Source organism: Pristiophorus japonicus, unplaced genomic scaffold (assembly GCF_044704955.1).
Source record: "Pristiophorus japonicus isolate sPriJap1 unplaced genomic scaffold, sPriJap1.hap1 HAP1_SCAFFOLD_563, whole genome shotgun sequence".
In the NCBI taxonomy this organism is placed as follows: Eukaryota; Metazoa; Chordata; class Chondrichthyes; family Pristiophoridae; genus Pristiophorus; species Pristiophorus japonicus.
In genome coordinates, this window is record NW_027254471.1 from 22,501 (window position 1) to 40,000 (window position 17,500).

Sequence of the window (17,500 nt, forward strand, 5' to 3'; positions counted from 1 at the left end):
ACACAGCCGTGCCTGTAAACACGCCCCCTCCAACTTATTGTCAGCCTGTCCACCCAGCCCGCTCACTGGTTCACACTCTGGACTCAATGTGCTTCAACGTGTTCTACTTACACAGAGAGTGCACAACGCCAAGTGGCCCAGCCCGGCCCAGCCCGGCCCAACACACCCTGGCCCGGCCCAGCCTGGCCCAGCCGAGCCTGGTCTAGCCCAATGCAACCCAGCCCAGCCCGGCCCGGTCCAGCCCAGCCCAGCCCGGCCCAGCCCGGCCCAACACACCCTGGCCCGGCCCAGCCTGGCCCAGCCGAGCCTGGTCTAGCCCAATGCAACCCAGCCCAGCCCAGCCCGGCCCGGCCCAGCCCAACGCACCCCAACCCAGCCCAGCCCAGCCCAACGCACCCCAACCCAGCCCAGCCCAGCCCGGCCCGGCCCAGCCCAGCCAGGCCCAACCCAACTTGTCTCCTCATACCGTCTCAGATTGATGAAAGCATCTGGCTGTTGTCTTGTACTTTCATCCCTTGTTATGTTCATGCTGCTATATCAATGCAAGTTGTAGTAATGTGCTGTTATCACAGTCTGTGGAAGGGTCTCCTTCAGTGTATATGATGTGTTCATTTTCTTTGGAATTCTCTGCCCCAGGGAGCTGTGGATGCTGGGTCATTGAAGATATTTAAGGTGGAGATTGACAGATTTTTGAATGATAAGGGAGTCAAGGGTTATGAGGAGTGGGCAAGGAAGTAGAATTAAGGCCAGGATCGGATCAGCCGCGATCTTATTGAATGGCGGAGCAGGCTCGAGGGGCCAAATGGCTGACTCCTGCTCCTATTTCTTATGTTCTTATTATGTTCATGAGCCTCTCCCAGATGTTTGTTGACCTTTCGAAGACCCTCTGATTGTACTGATAATGAGTTGTGGTCAGGGTGACTGGGTGACTCGAGCAGCGACCTTTCTTTTTGTCCAATTCCCCCTCCTGTCCCGGTTTTGGTTCTATGGGTGTCGGGTACCACCCAGTACCCCATCCCGATGCCCATTCTTCACATGCTAGCTTGGACAGTGAGTGTGGGTAGCCTGCTCGACTAGGGGGAGCATCATCTGACATCAGTGTCAAATTCAAATTGGAGGGTCTGACACGGTGGCCATTACTGAGACATGGCTGCAAGGCGGTCAGGCCTGGCAATTAAATACACTCGGTTGTAAGGTCTACAGGAACGTTAGGGAAAATGGCAGAGGGGGAAGAAGTAGCCTTAGTGATTAAGGATGCAATCACTTCAATGATAAGCAAGGATATAAAGAGAGCAGGCAGTGGCGTTTTTATGGGTAGAATTAAGAAATAAAAAAAAGGAAAGGATTTAAGAGTGTAGTGGGAGTTGTGGGAGTGGTCACAGCTGTGAAGTGCTAGATTGTATAAATGCAGAGATTATACAGGCATGTAGTAAAGGCAGAGTGGTTTTAATGGAGAATTTGCCTTACATATAGATTAGGAAAAGCAGACAAGCACCTGTCAGAAAGGTAGTGAATACCTCGAGTGTGTCCGGGATAGTTTTCTACAACAATATGTCCCAGAGGCAACACGGGGGCAAGCCATATTAGATTTAGTAATGAGTAATGAGCCAGATTTAGTTAACAGCCTAACAGTGCGTGGACATTTATCCAATAGCGATCATAACATGATCAAGTTCAATGTAGCAGTGGAGAGGGAGAAATGCGAAACAGCGAGTAAGATTGTAGATTTGGGTAAAGCCGACTTTAATGGGATGAGACAGAGACCGCCCACAGTAAACTGGGCCAATCTGTTAATGGGTAAAATGGCAGAAGATCAGTGGGAGATGTTCAAACAATAATTTAACGTGCTACAGAACCAGTTTATATCCCTGAGGGGCAAGAGCTCTACTTGCTAAAAAACAGCCATGCGTGGCTAGAGAGGTGAGGGACAGCATCAGACTCAAAGAAAAAACATACAGATATGTAAACATTAGCAGCGATCCTGGCCAATGGGAAAGATACAAAGAACAGCGAAGGGTCACAAAACAGACAGTAAGAGCTACAAGAAGGGAGTGTGAGAAAAAACTTGCAAAGGAAGATCAAAACCAACACACAATATTTTTACAGTTACATTAGGAAATAGAGGATTGTCAGGAGCAATGTCGGCCCCTTAAAAACTGAAAGCGGTGATATTATCATTGATAATACGGAAATGGCGGGCGTGTTGAGTAAGTACTGTGCATCAGTATTTACAGTCGAGGAAGAGGATGCCAGAAATCCCAAGGAGACTAATACTGAATCGGGGACAGGGACTCAATAAAATTAATGTAAGTAAAATAACAGTAATGAAGAAAATAATGGGACTGAAGAGTGACAAATCCCCAGGGCCAGATGGTTTCTATCCCAGAGTTTAAAAGGAAGTAGGTGAGACATTGCCGATGGCCAACTATAATCTTCCAGCGTTCTCTCGATTCAGGAATCGTTCCTTTAGATTGGTAATTTGCACAAGTCACACCGCTATTTAAAAATGGTGAGAGAGGGAAATCAGGGAATTATAGACCAGTTAGCCCAACATCTGTTGTGGGGAAATTACTCGTGTCTATAATTAAGGATAGGGTGACTGAACACCTTGACAATTTTCAGCCGATGGATTTGTAAAAGGTTGAATTTTTTGAGGAAGTGACTAAAGTAGTGGGCAGAGGAATGTCTATGGATGTTATTTGAAGGCATTTGATAAAGTCCCTCATAAGAAACTGTTAACTAAGGTTGAAACCCATGGAATTAGGGCAAATTATTGACCTGGTTAGGAAATTGGCTGAGCGGCAGGAGACAGAGAATATGGATCATGGCCAGGTGAAATATTAGATGAAATAAATATAATGAGAGAAGAAGTATTAAGGGGTTTAGAATCTTTGAAAGTGGATAAATCCCCAGGCCTGGATGAAATATATCCCAGGCTGTTAAGAGAAGCAAGGGAGGAAATAGCAAAGGCTCTGACCATCATTTTCCAATATTCTCTTGCTACAGGTGTGGTGCCGGAGGACTGCTAACGTTGTACCATTGTTTAAGAAGGGAGAAAGGGATAGACCGAGTAATTACAGGCCAGTCAGCCTAATCACGGTGGTGGGAAAGTTATTGGAAAAAATTCTGAGGGACAGGATAATTCTTCTTTTCGAAAAACACGGATTAATCAAGGACAGCCAGCATGGATTTGTTAAGGGAAGGTCGTGTCTGACTAACTTGATAGAATTTTTTGAGGAGGTATCAAGGAGGGTCGATGAGGGTAGTACATTTGATGTAGTATATATGGATTTTAGCAAGGCTTTTGATAAGGTTCCACATAGCAGACTGGTTATGAAAGTAAAATCCCACGGGATCCAGGGCAAAGTGGCAAGTTGGATCCAAAATTGGCTCAGAGGCAGGAAGCAAAGGGTAATGGTTGATGGGTTCCACAGGGCTCAGTACTAGGTCCCTTGCTTTTTATGGTATATATCAATGATTTGGACTTGAATGTAGGGGGTATGATTAAAAAGTTTGCAGATGTTACAAAAATTGTCCGTGTGGTTGATAATGAAGAAGAAAGCTGAAGACTGCAGGAAGATATCAATCAACTGGTCAGGTGGGCAGAACAGTAGCAAATGGAATTCAAATCTGGAGAAGTGTGAGATAATGCATTTGGGGAGGGCTAACAAGGCAAGGGAATACACATTAAATGGTAGGATACTGAGAAATGCAGAGAAAAGAGACCTTGGAGTGCATGTCCACAGATCCCTGAAGGTAGCAGGATAGGTAGATAAGGTGGTTAATAAGGCATACGGAATACTTGCCTTTATTAGTTGAGGCATGGAATACAAGAGCAGGGAGGTTATGCTTGAACTGTATAAAACACTAGTTAGGCCACAGCTAGAGTACTGCGTGCAGTTCTGGTCACCACATTACAGGAAGGATGTGATTGCACGAGAGATGTTACAGAGGATATTTACGAGGATGTTGCCAGGACTGGAGAATTTTAGCTATGAGGAAACATTGGATAGGCTGGGGTTGTTTGCTTTGCAACAGAGGAGGCTGAGGGGAGACCTTATTGAGGTGTATAAAATTATGAGGGGCCTGGATAGGAAGGACCTATTCCCCTTAGCTGAGGGGTCAATAACCAGGGGGCATAGATTTAAAGTAAGTGGTAGGAGGTTTAGATGGGATTTGAGGGGAACTGTTTTCACCCAGAGGGTGGTGGGGGTCTGGAACTCACTGCCTGAAAGGGTGGTAGAGGCAGGAACCCTCAGCACATTTTAAAAGTACTTGGACGTGCACCTGAAGTGCCGTAACCTACAGGGTTATGGACCCAGAGCTGGAAAGTGGGGTTAGGCTGGGTAGCTCTTTGTCGGCCGGCACGGACACGATGGACCGTTTGGCCTCCTTCTGTGCTGAAAATGTTTATGATTCTGAGATGCTGTAATTAGCAGGATGTAACTAGTGGTGTGCCGCAGGGATCTGTGTTGGGGCTTCAACTATTCATTGTATTTATTAACGACTTTGATGATGGGATTGAAAGCCACATATCCACATTTACTGATGACACCAAGATAGGCAGCATTGTAGACCGTGTAGATGAAAGCATAAAATTACACAGGAATGTTGATAGATTAAGCGAATGGGCAAAACTGGCAAATGAATTTCATTTTGGACCTAAAAAGGATAGAACAGGGTACTTTCTAAATGGTGAAAAGCTAAAAACAGTGGAGTTCCAAAGAGACTTGGTGGTTCAGGTACATAGATCATTAACATAGAAACATAAAAATTTACAACGCAGAAGGAGGCCATTTCAGCCCATCGTGTCCGCACCGGCCGACAAAGAGCCGCACGGCCCTCGGTCAGCAGCCCTGAAGGTTACATATAAACCCATGAACAATGGCGGAAAGGCAAAGAGCACCCAGCCCAACCAGTCCGCCTCACACAACTGCGACACCCCTTATACTGAAACATTCTCCACTCCACCCCAACCGGAGCCATGTGATCTCCTGGGAGAGGCAAAAACACAGATAAAAACCCAGGCCAATTTAGGGAGAAAAATCTGGGAAAATTTCTCTCCGACCCATCCAGGCGATCGACACTAGTCCAGGAGATCCCCCTGGCCGTATTCTATTCCCTGCAGTACTCACCATTATATCTGCGCCGTCCAACAAAAGGTCATCCAGTCTAATCCCAATTACCAGCTCTAGGTCTGTAACCCTGCAGGTTACTGCACTTTAAGTGCCCATCCAACCATCTCTTAAAAGTGGTGAGGGTTTTCTCATCCACCACTCTTCCATGCAGCGAGTTCCAGATCCCCACAACCCTCTGTGTAAAGAAGCCCCCCTCAAATCCCCTCTAAACCTTCCACCAACCACCTTAAAACTATGCCCCCTCGTAAAAGACCCCTCCACAATTGGAAATAGACCCTTACTATCCACTTCGTCCAGGCCCCTCAATATTTTGTACACCTCAATGAGGTCTCCTCTCAATCTCCTCTGTTCCAATGAGAACAAACCCAGCCTATCCAATCTGTCCTCATAACTAAGATTCTCCATTCCAGGCAGCATCCTAGTAAATCTCCTCTGCACCCTCTCTAGTGCAATCACATTCTTCCTATAATACGGCGACCAGAACTGCATGCAGTACTCCAGCTGTGGCCTAACCAAAGTATCGTACAATTTAAGCATAACCTCCCTGCTCTTATATTCTATACCTCGGCCAATACAGGCAAGCATTCCGTATGCCTTCGTAACCACTTTATCCATCTGGCCTGCTACTTTCAGGGATCTGTGGAAAGCACTCCAAGGTCCCTTTGTTCATCTACACTATTAAGTGACCTACCATTTAATGTTTATACCCTTTCCTTATTAGCCCTCCCAAAGTGCATCATCTCACACTTCTCTGAATTAAATTCCATTTGCCACTGCTCTGCCCACCTGACCAGTAGATTGATATCCTCCTGCAGCCCATGAATTTCCTCTTCATTATCAACCACACAGCCAATTTTAGTGTCGTCTGCAAACTTCTTAATCATACTCCCTATATTCAAATCTAAATTGTTGATATATACCTCAAAAAGCAAGGTTCCCAGTACTGAGCCCTGCGGAACCCCACTGGAAACATCTTTCCAGTCACAAAAACATCCATCAAGCATTACCCTTTGCTTCCTACCTCCGAGCCAATTTTGGATCCAACTTGCCACTTTGCCCTGGATCCCATGGGCTTTAACCTTCGTGACCAGTCTACCATGTGGGACCTTATCAAAAGCCTTGCTAAAGTCCATATATACTACATCGTACGCACTACCCTCATCGACCCTCTTGGTTACCTCTTCAAAAAATTCAATCGGGTTGGTCAAACACGATCTTCCCTTAACAAATCCGTGCTGACTGTCCCTAATTAATCCTTGCCTATCCAAATGCAGATTTATCCTGTCTTTCAGGATTTTTTCCAATAATTTTCCCACCACTGATGTTAGGATGACAGGCCTGTAATTACTCGGCCTATCCCTTTCTCCCTTCTTAAACAAGGGTACCACATTAGCAGTCCTCCAATCCTCCGGCCATATCCAAAGAGGACTGGAAAATGATGGTCAAGGCCTCTGCTATTTCCTCTTTTACTTCGCTCAACAGCTTGGGATGCATTTCATCCGGGCCTGGGGACTTATCTACTTTCAAAGCTGCTAAACCCCTCAATACTTCCTCTCTCACTATATTTATTTCATCCAGAATATCACACTCCTCCTCGATAGCAGTATCTGCATTGCCCCTTTCCTTTGTGAAAACAGATGCAAAGTATTCGTTAAGAACCTTACCAACATCTTCCGTCTCCATACAAAGATTACCCTCATGGTCTTTAATAAGCCCTACCCTTTCTTTAGTTACCCTCTTACTCTTAATATATTTATAGAACATCTTTGGGTTTTCCTTAATTTTACTGGTCAAGAATTTCTCGTGCTCTCTCTTAGCATTCCTAATATCCTTTTTAATTTTGCCTCTTAACTTTCTATATTCCTCTAAAGATTCTAAAGTATTTAGCTGTTGATATATGATATAAACGTCCCTTTTTTTCTTAATCCTCCCCTGTAAGTCCCAAGACATCCAGGGGGCTCTAGAATTATTTTTCCCAGCCTTTTTCTCTAAGGGCACATGTTTGGCCTGAGCATTCCGGATCTCCTCCTTGAATGCCTCCCACTGTTCCGACACTGATTTACCCACAAGTAGCTGTTTCCAGTCCACTATGGCCAAAGCGCTCCTTAACTTAGCAAAGTTAGCTTTTCCCCAATTCGGAACTTCTTTTCCAGGCCTATCCTTGTCCTTATTCATAACCAAGTTGAATCTGACTGAATTATGATCACTAGCACCCAAGTGCTCCCCCACTAATACCCCTTCAACCTGCCCAGCTTCATTCCCCAAAACTAAATCCAAGACCGCCCCTCTCGTGTTGGGCGTGCTACATACTGACTAAAAAAGTTCTCTTGAATGCATCTCCAGAATTCCGCACCCTCTATAACCTTCACAATATTTGTCCCAATCAATATTTGGATAGTTAAAATCCCCTACTATTACTACCGTATGGTTTTTAGACTTCCCAGCAATTTGCCTACATATTTGCTCCTCTATCTCCCTCCCACTGTTTGGGGGTCTATAATACACGCCCAGCAGTGTGATCGCCCCTTTTTTATTTTTCAATTCGACCCATATGGCCTTATTTGATGATCTCTCCAACATATCATCCCTCCTCACCGCTGTAATAGTTTCTTTAATCAGTACTGCAACCTCCCCCCGCCCTTTTTACCCCCTCTTTATCTTGTCTAACTATCCTGTAGCCAGGAATATTGATCTGCCAAACCTGCCCCTCTTTCAGCCATGTTTCTGTAATGGCTATAATGTCATACTCCCAAGTGTCTACCTGTGCTCTTAGCTCATCTGCCTTATTCGCTATACTCCTTGCATTAAAGTATATACCATTCAGCACAGGAAGACCCCCTTGCTTACTACATACTGAACCCTGTTTCCTCTGTCTTACAGATTCGCTTTCTAGATTCTTGCTATCCAACTTCTGCTTTACTTCCTTCCCTTTTGGATTCATTCTCAGGTTCCCATCCCCCTGCCAAGCTAGTTTAAACTCTCCCCAACAGCACGAGCAAAACTCCCCGCGAGGATATTGGTCCCAGCGCTATTGAGGTATAACCCCTCCGGTTTGTACAGTTCCCATCTTCCCCAGAAGCGGTCCCAATGCCTCAAGAATTTAAAGCCCTCCCTCCGAAACCAACTTTCCAGCCACGTGTTCATCCTCGCTATCCTTCTGTTCTTATACTCATTAGCAAGTGGCACCGGTAGAAACCTAGAGATTACTACCTTTGAGGTCTTACCCTTTAATTTTCTTCCTAGCTCCCTAAATTCTTCCTGTAGGATCTCATCCCTCATTTTACCGATGTCGTTGGTCCCGAGATGGACCACGACCTCTAGCTGTTTACCCTCTGTGCCCCCAGGATGCCCTGTGTCCGCTCTGTGACATCCTTGATCCTGGCACCAGGAAGGCACAAAACCATTTGTGAGTCATGTCTACGGCCGCAGAAAGGCCTGTCCGTTCCCCTAACTACAGAATCCCCTATCACTAGGGCCCTTGTGTTCTTTGTCCCTCCCCCTGTGCAGCTGAGCCGCCCGTGGGGCCTTGGAATTGGCTCTGGCTGCATTCCCCAGAGGCACCATCGTCCTCACCGATACTCAGAAGTGAATGTCGGTTTGAAAGTGAGATGGACTCACGGGGAGGACTCCTGCACTACCTGCCGAGCACACTTACTGTGTCTGGTGGTCACCCACTCCCCCTCTACCTGCACGCCTTTAAGCTGCAGGGTGACCACCTCCTGAAACGTGCTGTCCACGTAGCTCTCAGCCTCGTGGATGCATCTTATTGACTCCACCCATTGCTCCAGCTCCAAAACGCGGAGCTCGAGCAGTTGAATCTGTAGACACTTGCTGCACACAGGGTTGTCTGGGCTGCGCGAAACATCCAGGACTTCCCACATGCCGCATGATGTGCATTCCACGGGACTGAGCTGCACTGCCATCCCTCTAGTTAGCCTTATCTAGTTTAAACTCTCCTTTAAAAGAAATAGAGAAAAGAGAGCTACTCACCAACTCACCTCACCGACCTCTGTGGCCTCCGAACTTACAGCCTCCAAACTCCCGACTCACTGACCTCAGGGCCTACCGACTCACCGACCTCTCGGACCTCCGAACTCCCGATCTCTCGAACTCTCGAACTCTCATGTCATGAACAGGTACAGATAATAATCAAAAAGGCTAGGGAGTAGAAGTTACGCTGCAGCTGTACAAATCCTGGTTGGGCCACACCTGGAGCACTGTGAGCAGTTCTGGGCCCCACATCTTAGGGAGGGTATATTGGTCTTGGAGGGAGTGCAGTGTAGGTTTACCAGAATGATACCTGGACTCCAAGGGTTAAGTTACGAGGAGAGATTATACAAATTAGGCTTGTATTTCCTAGAATTTACAAGGTTAAGAAGTGATTTGATCGAAGGTTTTAAGTTATTGGGTAGATAGAGAGAAGCTATTCCCGCTGGTTGGGGAGTCTACGACTAGGGGGCACAGTCTAAACATTAGAGCCTGGCCTTTCAGGAGTGAAATGAGGAAACACTCTACACACACACAGGGCGGTAGAAGTTTGGAACTCTCTTCCACAAAAGGCAATTGATGCTCGATCAATTGTTAATTTTAAATCACAGATTAGTAGATTTCTGTTAACCAAAGGTATTAAGAGATATGGGGCAATGGCGGGTATATGGAGTTAGGTCGCAAATCAGCCATGATCTCACTGAATGGCGGAACAGGCTCACGGGGATCAATGACCTCCTCCTATTACTTTAACATCTGTAGTGGGGAAAATGCTTGAAACTATCATTAAGGAAGAAATAGCGGGACATCTAGATAGGAATAGTGCAATCAAGCAGACGCAGCATGGATTCATGAAGGGGAAATCATGTTTAACTAACTTACTGGAATTCTTTGAGGATATAACGAGCATGGTGGATAGAGGTGTACCGAAGGATGTGGTGTATTTAGATTTCCAAAAGGCATTCGATAAGGCGCCACACAAAAGGTTACTGCAGAAGATAAAGGTACGCGGAGTCAGAGGAAATGTATTAGCATGGATAGAGAATTGGCTGGCTAACAGAAAGCAGAGAGTCGGGATAAATGGGTCCTTTTCCGGTTGGAAATCGGTGGTTAGTGGTGTGCCACAGGGATCGCTGCTGGGACCACAATTGTTTACAATATACATAGATGACCTGGAAGAGGGGACAAAGTGTAGTGTAACAAAATGTGCAGATGACACAAAAATTAGTGGGAAAGCGGGTTGTGTAGAGGACACAGAGAGGCTGCAAAGAGATTTCGATAGGTTAAGCGAATGGGCTAAGGTTTGGCAGATGGAATACAATGTCGGAAAATGTGAGTTCATCCACCTTGGAAAAAAAAACAGTAAAAGGGAATATTATTTGAATGGGGAGGAATTACAACATGCTGAGATGCAGAGGGACCTGGGGGTCCTTGTGCATGAATCCCAAAAAGTTAGTTTGCAGGTACAGCAGGTAATCAGGAAGGCGAATGGAATGTTGGTCTTCATTGCGAGAGGGATGGAGTACAAAAGCAGGGAGGTCCTGCTGCAACTGTACAGGGTATTGGTGAGGCCGCACCTGGAGTACTGCGTGCAGTTTTGGTCACCTTACTTAAGGAAGGATATACTAGCTTTGGAAGGGGTACAGAGACGATTCACTAGGCTGATTCCGGAGATGAGGGAGTTACCTTATGATGATAGATTGAGTAGACTGGGTCTTTACTCGTTGGAGTTCAGAAGGATGAGGGGTGATCTTATAGAAACATTTAAAATAATGAAAGGGATAGACAAGATAGAGGCAGAGAGGTTGTTTTCACTGGTTGGGGAGACTAGAACTAGGGGACACAGCCTCAAAATACGGGGGAGCCAATTTAAAACCGAGTTGAGAAGGAATTTCTTCTCCCAGAGGGTGTGAATCTGTGGAATTGTCTGCCCAAGGAAGCAGTTGAGGCTAGACATTGAATGTATTCAAATCACAGATAGATAGATTTTTAACCAATAAGGGAATTAAGGGTTACGGGGAGCGGGCGGGTAAGTGGAGCTGAGTCCACGGCCAGATCAGCCATGATCTTGTTGAATGGCGGAGCAGGCTCGAGGGGCTAGATGGCCTACTCCTGTTCCTAATTCTTATGTTCTTATGTTCCTATGTTCCATGTATGTAACCTTTATGTAACAACACTGCAATACTGCATATACATAAGAAATGCACACCTTGACCACAGGGGGTGAACTTGTGGGAGACACCTTTTTGGCAGGAGGTTCGAATAAAAACGGACCACAAGCTGTTAACATCCCTGCTGTCAGACAGCAAGGCTGTCAATGCCAATGCGTCAGCTCGCATACAGCGATGGGCTCTCACGCTCGCTGCTTATGACCACACCATACGGCACCGGCCCGGCACTGAAAATTGCGCTGATGCACTCAGCAGGCTCTCACTGGCACCACCGAGGGGGCAGCGGAGCCACGCGCTGAGATGGTCATGGCTGTCGATGCCTTTGACAGCGCAGGCTCCCCCATCACAGCCCGCCAGATCAAAATCTGGACCAACAGAGATCCCCTCCTATCCTTGATTAAGAAATGTGTCCTGACTGGGGATTGGGCACCTGCACACGGAGCATGCCCTGAGGAGGTCAGACCGTTTCACAGACGGATGGATGAGCTCTCCATCCAAGCCCACTGCCTACTATGGGGCAGTCGAGTAGTCATACCCCAGAGGGGCAGGGAAGCATTCATCAGGGAACTCCACAGTGAGCACCCAGGCATCGTGCTGATGAAGGCCATTGCCTGATCACATGTGTGGTGGCCGGAAATTGATTCAGACCTGGAACACTGTGTTCGCAGGTGCACGACGTGTGCCCAGCTGGGTAATGCCCCCAGGGAGGCCCCGCTCAGCCCGTGGCCCTGGCCACCAGGCCATGGTCACGTATTCACGTAGACTATGCGGGCCCGTTCATGGGGAAAATGTTTCTCATTGTGGTTGATGCGTACTCGAAATGGATCGAGTGCATCATTTTGAATTCGTGCACGACATCCAGTACCATGGAGAGTCTGCGCGCGGTCTTTGCGACCCACGGCTTGCTGGACATCCTTGTTAGCGATAATGGCCCGTGTTTCACAAGTTACGAATTCTGGGAGTTCATGTCGGGTAATGGCATTAACCGTTCAAGCTGCCCTTCAATGGCCAGGTGGAACGTGCGGTCCAAATCATAAAGCAAGGCATGCTCCGGATTCAAGGACCCTCCCTTCAATGCCGGCTATCGCGCCTCCTGCTGGCCTATAGGTCCCAACCGCACTCACTCACGGGAGTCCCGCCCGCGGAGCTATTCATGAAACGAACACTCAAAACTCGGTTGTCCCTCATTCATCCAGTCCTGTCCGACATAGTTGAGGGCAAGCGCCAGTCCCAAAACGAGTACCATGACCGAAATTCAAGGGGGAGATGTATAGAAATTGATGACCCCGTATTTGTTCTCAATCATGCTTTGGGGCCCAAATGGCTTGAAGTTACTGTAATAGACAAAGAGGGGAATAGGGTAATCGTGGTTAAACTTAACAATGGGCAGATATGCCGCAAGCATCTGGACCAAATAAAAAATAAAAGTTCAGCATGAGATGGTATTCACACCACCGCCAGTGAACGAGCAGCATGCACAGTCCCTGTGGTCAGCCCGGACAGGCCGGAATCACCACAGGGGACAGACACGCATACCAAGGCTCAACAACCAGAGCCCCAGCTGCGGCGCTCCACGAGAGAGCGCAGACCACCCGAGAGATTTAACCTATGATCCCAATAAGATGTTGAGGGGGAGGTGATGTCATGTATGTAACCTTTATGTAATAACACTGCAATACTGTATATACGTAAGAAATGCACACCTTGACCACAGGGGGCGAACTTGTGGGAGACACTCCTCACCTGGCCATCCAGGTATATAAAGGGAGGTCCCACGCAAGGTCATCACTTCTTGGTCCCGTGAATAAAGGTTCAGGTCATGGAGTGACCTTGTCCATAGATTGTGCCTCGTGTGGATTTGTGGTATTGTGTAAGGCCTTTACACTATGTATATGACCAGGAGCAGGACTCCTGCTCCTCCCTAGCCCAGGGGCTGAGACCAATTGTTCAATCCATACTGAGATCAGAGATGGAACTCGGGGCCTTGTGTAAAGCTCACCCCAGCAGGCAGGGCATCCCTGCACGAGCTACAGTGGGTCGCATAGGGCGGCCAATCTATCGTGCCTTCCAAAGGCCGGCGTATACCAGTGAGAGATTGTACCGAATCCCAGCTAGTGCATTTCCCCAGACGCTGACCTTTCACCTCTGACCTGCCTCCTCTGGGACCTTGGTTGACAAGCCCAGATACAGAAGACTGTGGCTTTTCTCTGACAGCTCTCGATGTGGTTCAGTCCATTCCACGGTGAGCGTGATGTCAGTGCCGTGTTTCTTCAGCACGTTACTACAGCTGTAGTGCAGTGTAGCGCACAGGGGGCGATCTGCTTTGAATTTGACCTGGGATGTGTCTGCCCTGGAAGTGCTCGTTCCTTTATCCGCGCCTGCTCTCCTTGCATCTTAACTTTAACTTTCAGACAGGATTACCAAGTCTGAGATAAGTGTGAAGATTTCAAAATGCAAAATCTTAAGGAATATTTCTTTGAAAAAATATTTTCATCGTTTTAGAGAAGGAAGAAGCAAATGTTACCATGGCAACAGCTGTTACCCTTCAGGGTGAGGAGTAACTCCAGATTAGTGCTTTATCCTATGTTGTAGTGCATCATACAGTACCAGACGGAGTGAGTCGTTCCCTTTACCCCCTGTGTACTGTACATGTACAGGGGACACTGAGAGACACACGGGGTGTACAGTACCAGACGGAGTGAGTCATTCCTTTACCCCCTGTGTACTGTACATGTACAGGGGACACTGAGAGACACACGGGGTGTACAGTACCAGACGGAGTGAGTCGTTCCTTTACCCCCTGTGTACTGTACATGTACAGGGGGCACTGAGACACACAAGGTGTACAGTACCAGACGGAGTGAGTCGTTCCCTTTACCCCCTGTGTACTGTACATGTACAGGGGGCACTGAGACACACGGGGTGTACAGTACCAGACGGAGTGAGTCGTTCCTTTACCCCCTGTGTACTGTACATGTACAGGGGGCACTGAGACACACATGGGGTGTACAGTACCAGACGGAGTGAGTCGTTCCTTTACTCCCTGTGTACTGTACATGTACAGGGGGCACTGAGACACACGGGGTGTACAGTACCAGACGGAGTGAGTCGTTCCTTTACCCCCTGTGTACTGTACATGTACAGGGGACACTGAGACACACGGGGTGTACAGTACCAGACGGAGTGAGTCGTTCCTTTACTCCCTGTGTACTGTACATGTACAGGGGACACTGAGAGACACACGGGGTGTACAGTACCAGACGGAGTGAGTCGTTCCCTTTACCCCCTGTGTGCTGTACATGTACAGGGGACACTGAGACACACGGGGTGTACAGTACCAGACGGAGTGAGTCGTTCCTTTACTCCCTGTGTACTGTACATGTACAGGGGACACTGAGAGACACACGGGGTGTACAGTACCAGACGGAGTGAGTCGTTCCCTTTACCCCCTGTGTGCTGTACATGTACAGGGGGCACTGAGACACACGGGGTGTACAGTACCAGACGGAGTGAGTCGTTCCCTTTACCCCCTGTGTACTGTACATGTACAGGGGGCACTGAGACACACGGGGTGTACAGTACCAGACGGAGTGAGTCATTCCTTTACCCCCTGTGTACTGTACATGTACAGGGGGCACTGAGACACACGGGGTGTACAGTACCAGACGGAGTGAGTCGTTCCTTTACTCCCTGTGTACTGTACATGTACAGGGGACACTGAGACACACGGGGTGTACAGTACCAGACGGAGTGAGTCGTTCCCTTTACCCCCTGTGTACTGTACATGTACAGGGGGCACTGAGACACACGGGGTGTACAGTACCAGACGGAGTGAGTCGTTCCTTTACTCCCTGTGTACTGTACATGTACAGGGGGCACTGAGACACACGGGGTGTACAGTGAGTCGTTCTGCTTTACCCGCAGTTTTTGATGAAAGGGTTAACCCATTCCCTTGCTGACTCTCTGAGGTATCAGTGACAAAAAATGTGGGATTTTTTAAGTCTGTTTACATATTTGATAACATAATTTGGCAGCTGGTAGATAAATATCTTTGGACAAAATCTGCATTTTCCACTAGTTTATGGAAAATTATTGGCAGCGCAGTGTGGGAGAGACAGAGCTGGGGAAGGGAGAGAGAGAAGATTGGGAATGAGGGAAAGTGAGCCGGGTACAGAATGGGAGAGAGTCAGAGTGCAATATCGACTAGGACACAAATTCCCACAACTTCCTTTAGTTGAACCTTGGGACTATTGAAGCCATGGTTTCCGGCACTTTCCACAAACTCCACTCGTCCACACTGATTCCATTCCCTTCACTGGCTTCTCACTAAGGTTCATAAGAACATAAGACATAGGAGCAGGAGTAGGCCACCTGGCCCCTCGAGCCTGCTCCGCCATTTAATACGATCATGGCTGATCTGATCCTGGCCTCAACTCCACTTCCCCGCCCGCTCCCCATAACCTTTGACTCCCTTATCATTCAAAAATCTGTCTATCTCCATCTTAAATATATTGAAAGACCCAGCCTCCACAGCTCTCTGGGGCAGAGAATTCTCCCCCAACAGGACAGTGTACAATGTCAATGCTGATCTGTACTTCAAACACCATATTAGCTCCTATCCATCTCCACAACAGTGCAATCCACCCCGAGATAATCCCCTCCGCTGAAACGCGAGCCAGGCTTCCCCCGTTAGTGCGACACTCTCCTTGTTCCATTCTCCATGTCGCACTCAATCACCACTCCTGTCCTCACAGGCACTGGCTCCCCATCCCACCAGTGTAGGATTGTCCCAATCACCAACCTCCCACTCCCTGAACCCACCCTCCTGTCCCCCAGGGTTCTCCCCTTCTCTGCTGTGGGCACTGGCCATGTTGAGCTTGGTCCCACGGACACTAGACTTGCTCTGGAGGCAGAGAATGAGGACCACAGCTGAACCTAGCCTGTCCTCAGCGACATACAGAGGGGCACTGGTCCCAACTGTTCTTCCCTAACCCAGCGACACTGAGGCCTGTTATAGTCCTTGCTGCTGCCTGGACAAAGAGCCGGCACGGGCATGATGGGCCGAATGGCCTCCCCCTGTGCCGTATCATTCTGTGAAACAGGAGATGCCGAATATCCCATCACAGGCCAGTTGGTGCGAGTCTCAGTTCAGCGTCTCAGGACGATGGATCCGGCTGATAATGCAGGATCTTTCAGGGAGAGTTTGTCTGGTGAGAAGCTGGGAGGCTCACTCCAGCAGTGCTGGTATCTCCAGGTTCTGGTGCTGCACATGGGGCCATACCTCAGCCCTAGGACTTGCAGATGCAGTTGCCAAGGAGATTTTGCAGTTGCTATAGCAATTTTTCCCTTGACTCAATTGGCTGTCGGCATTGTCCCAGGCTCCCGCGTCAGCACAGGGAGATCCAGGGAGGATGTTCATCCCACAGAACATGCTGTTCCCAGGTACAGGGGCTACAATACAACTGGAACAGTCCGGAGTGTCAGGGACTGCTTCACACTATGTCCCCACGCCTGCAAATAGACAGGATGGGAGCGGGATTGAAAGGGACTGATCCTAACCTGACCATCGTGCCGCCTGATCACAGGGCCGCTGACTGACCGGGAGGCTGAGCACTGTGGCCGGGGCAGTGTTATCGGGAGGAAAGGGGAACATACTCTGCAGCATATTCCTGACGTCAGGTGCCCATTCGCACACAGATCAGGTTTCATTAGACGTGTCTGGCCATGATTACAACAGATTGCCGCTCCAACTTTAGGCCTTTATATTGAGCTCCCACGTTGAAAGTTGAGTCCCAGATGGAAGTGATTATGTCTGAATTCCATTGGCTCTGCATCCCCAAGTCCTGCTCCCATTGCCTGGAAGCAAAACTGTCAAACATGAACTAGAACAGCGGTTGGCACAGTCTGTGGGTACATGACGTAGGATCTTACATCCTGCGACACAGGGGGTCACATCGGCTGTAACAGAGAGCCAGCAAGTGGGATCCCGGTTTTCATTCAGCAGCAGGGTCTGCTCCCAGTTTCAGCACAGCCACCAACCACAGGAGTTCTTCAGAATTAGGCAGAATTGTCAGTCTGACCTCCCTCCTGAACCGTCTGTGACCGAGCTCTGAACAGCTAGCTTCAGCACTCTGACAACAGAGGACACTGGCCTGACATCAAATTCCTCAAACACAGCCACCATGCCTGACTATCTCTTCTCAG

General features: G+C 48.2%; 1 protein-coding gene across 2 annotated transcripts in view; it reads left to right on the plus strand.

Annotated features, from left to right (window-relative positions):
* Positions 1 to 17,500, plus strand: part of LOC139254641 (3',5'-cyclic-AMP phosphodiesterase 4B-like) — a 172,078-nt gene that overhangs the window by 1,400 nt on the left and 153,178 nt on the right. Inside the window, exon 1 of one of the 2 annotated variants that reach the window (XM_070873762.1) lies at positions 17,438 to 17,500. This exon is cut by the window's right edge and continues 20 nt beyond it. The exons of the other annotated variant lie outside the window; for it this stretch is intronic. Within the exon in view, the coding sequence (XP_070729863.1) occupies positions 17,479 to 17,500 (22 nt within the window). The 5' untranslated portion in view covers positions 17,438 to 17,478. Of the gene's footprint in view, positions 1 to 17,437 lie in introns of those variants that run through there. 2 annotated transcript variants of the gene reach the window in all.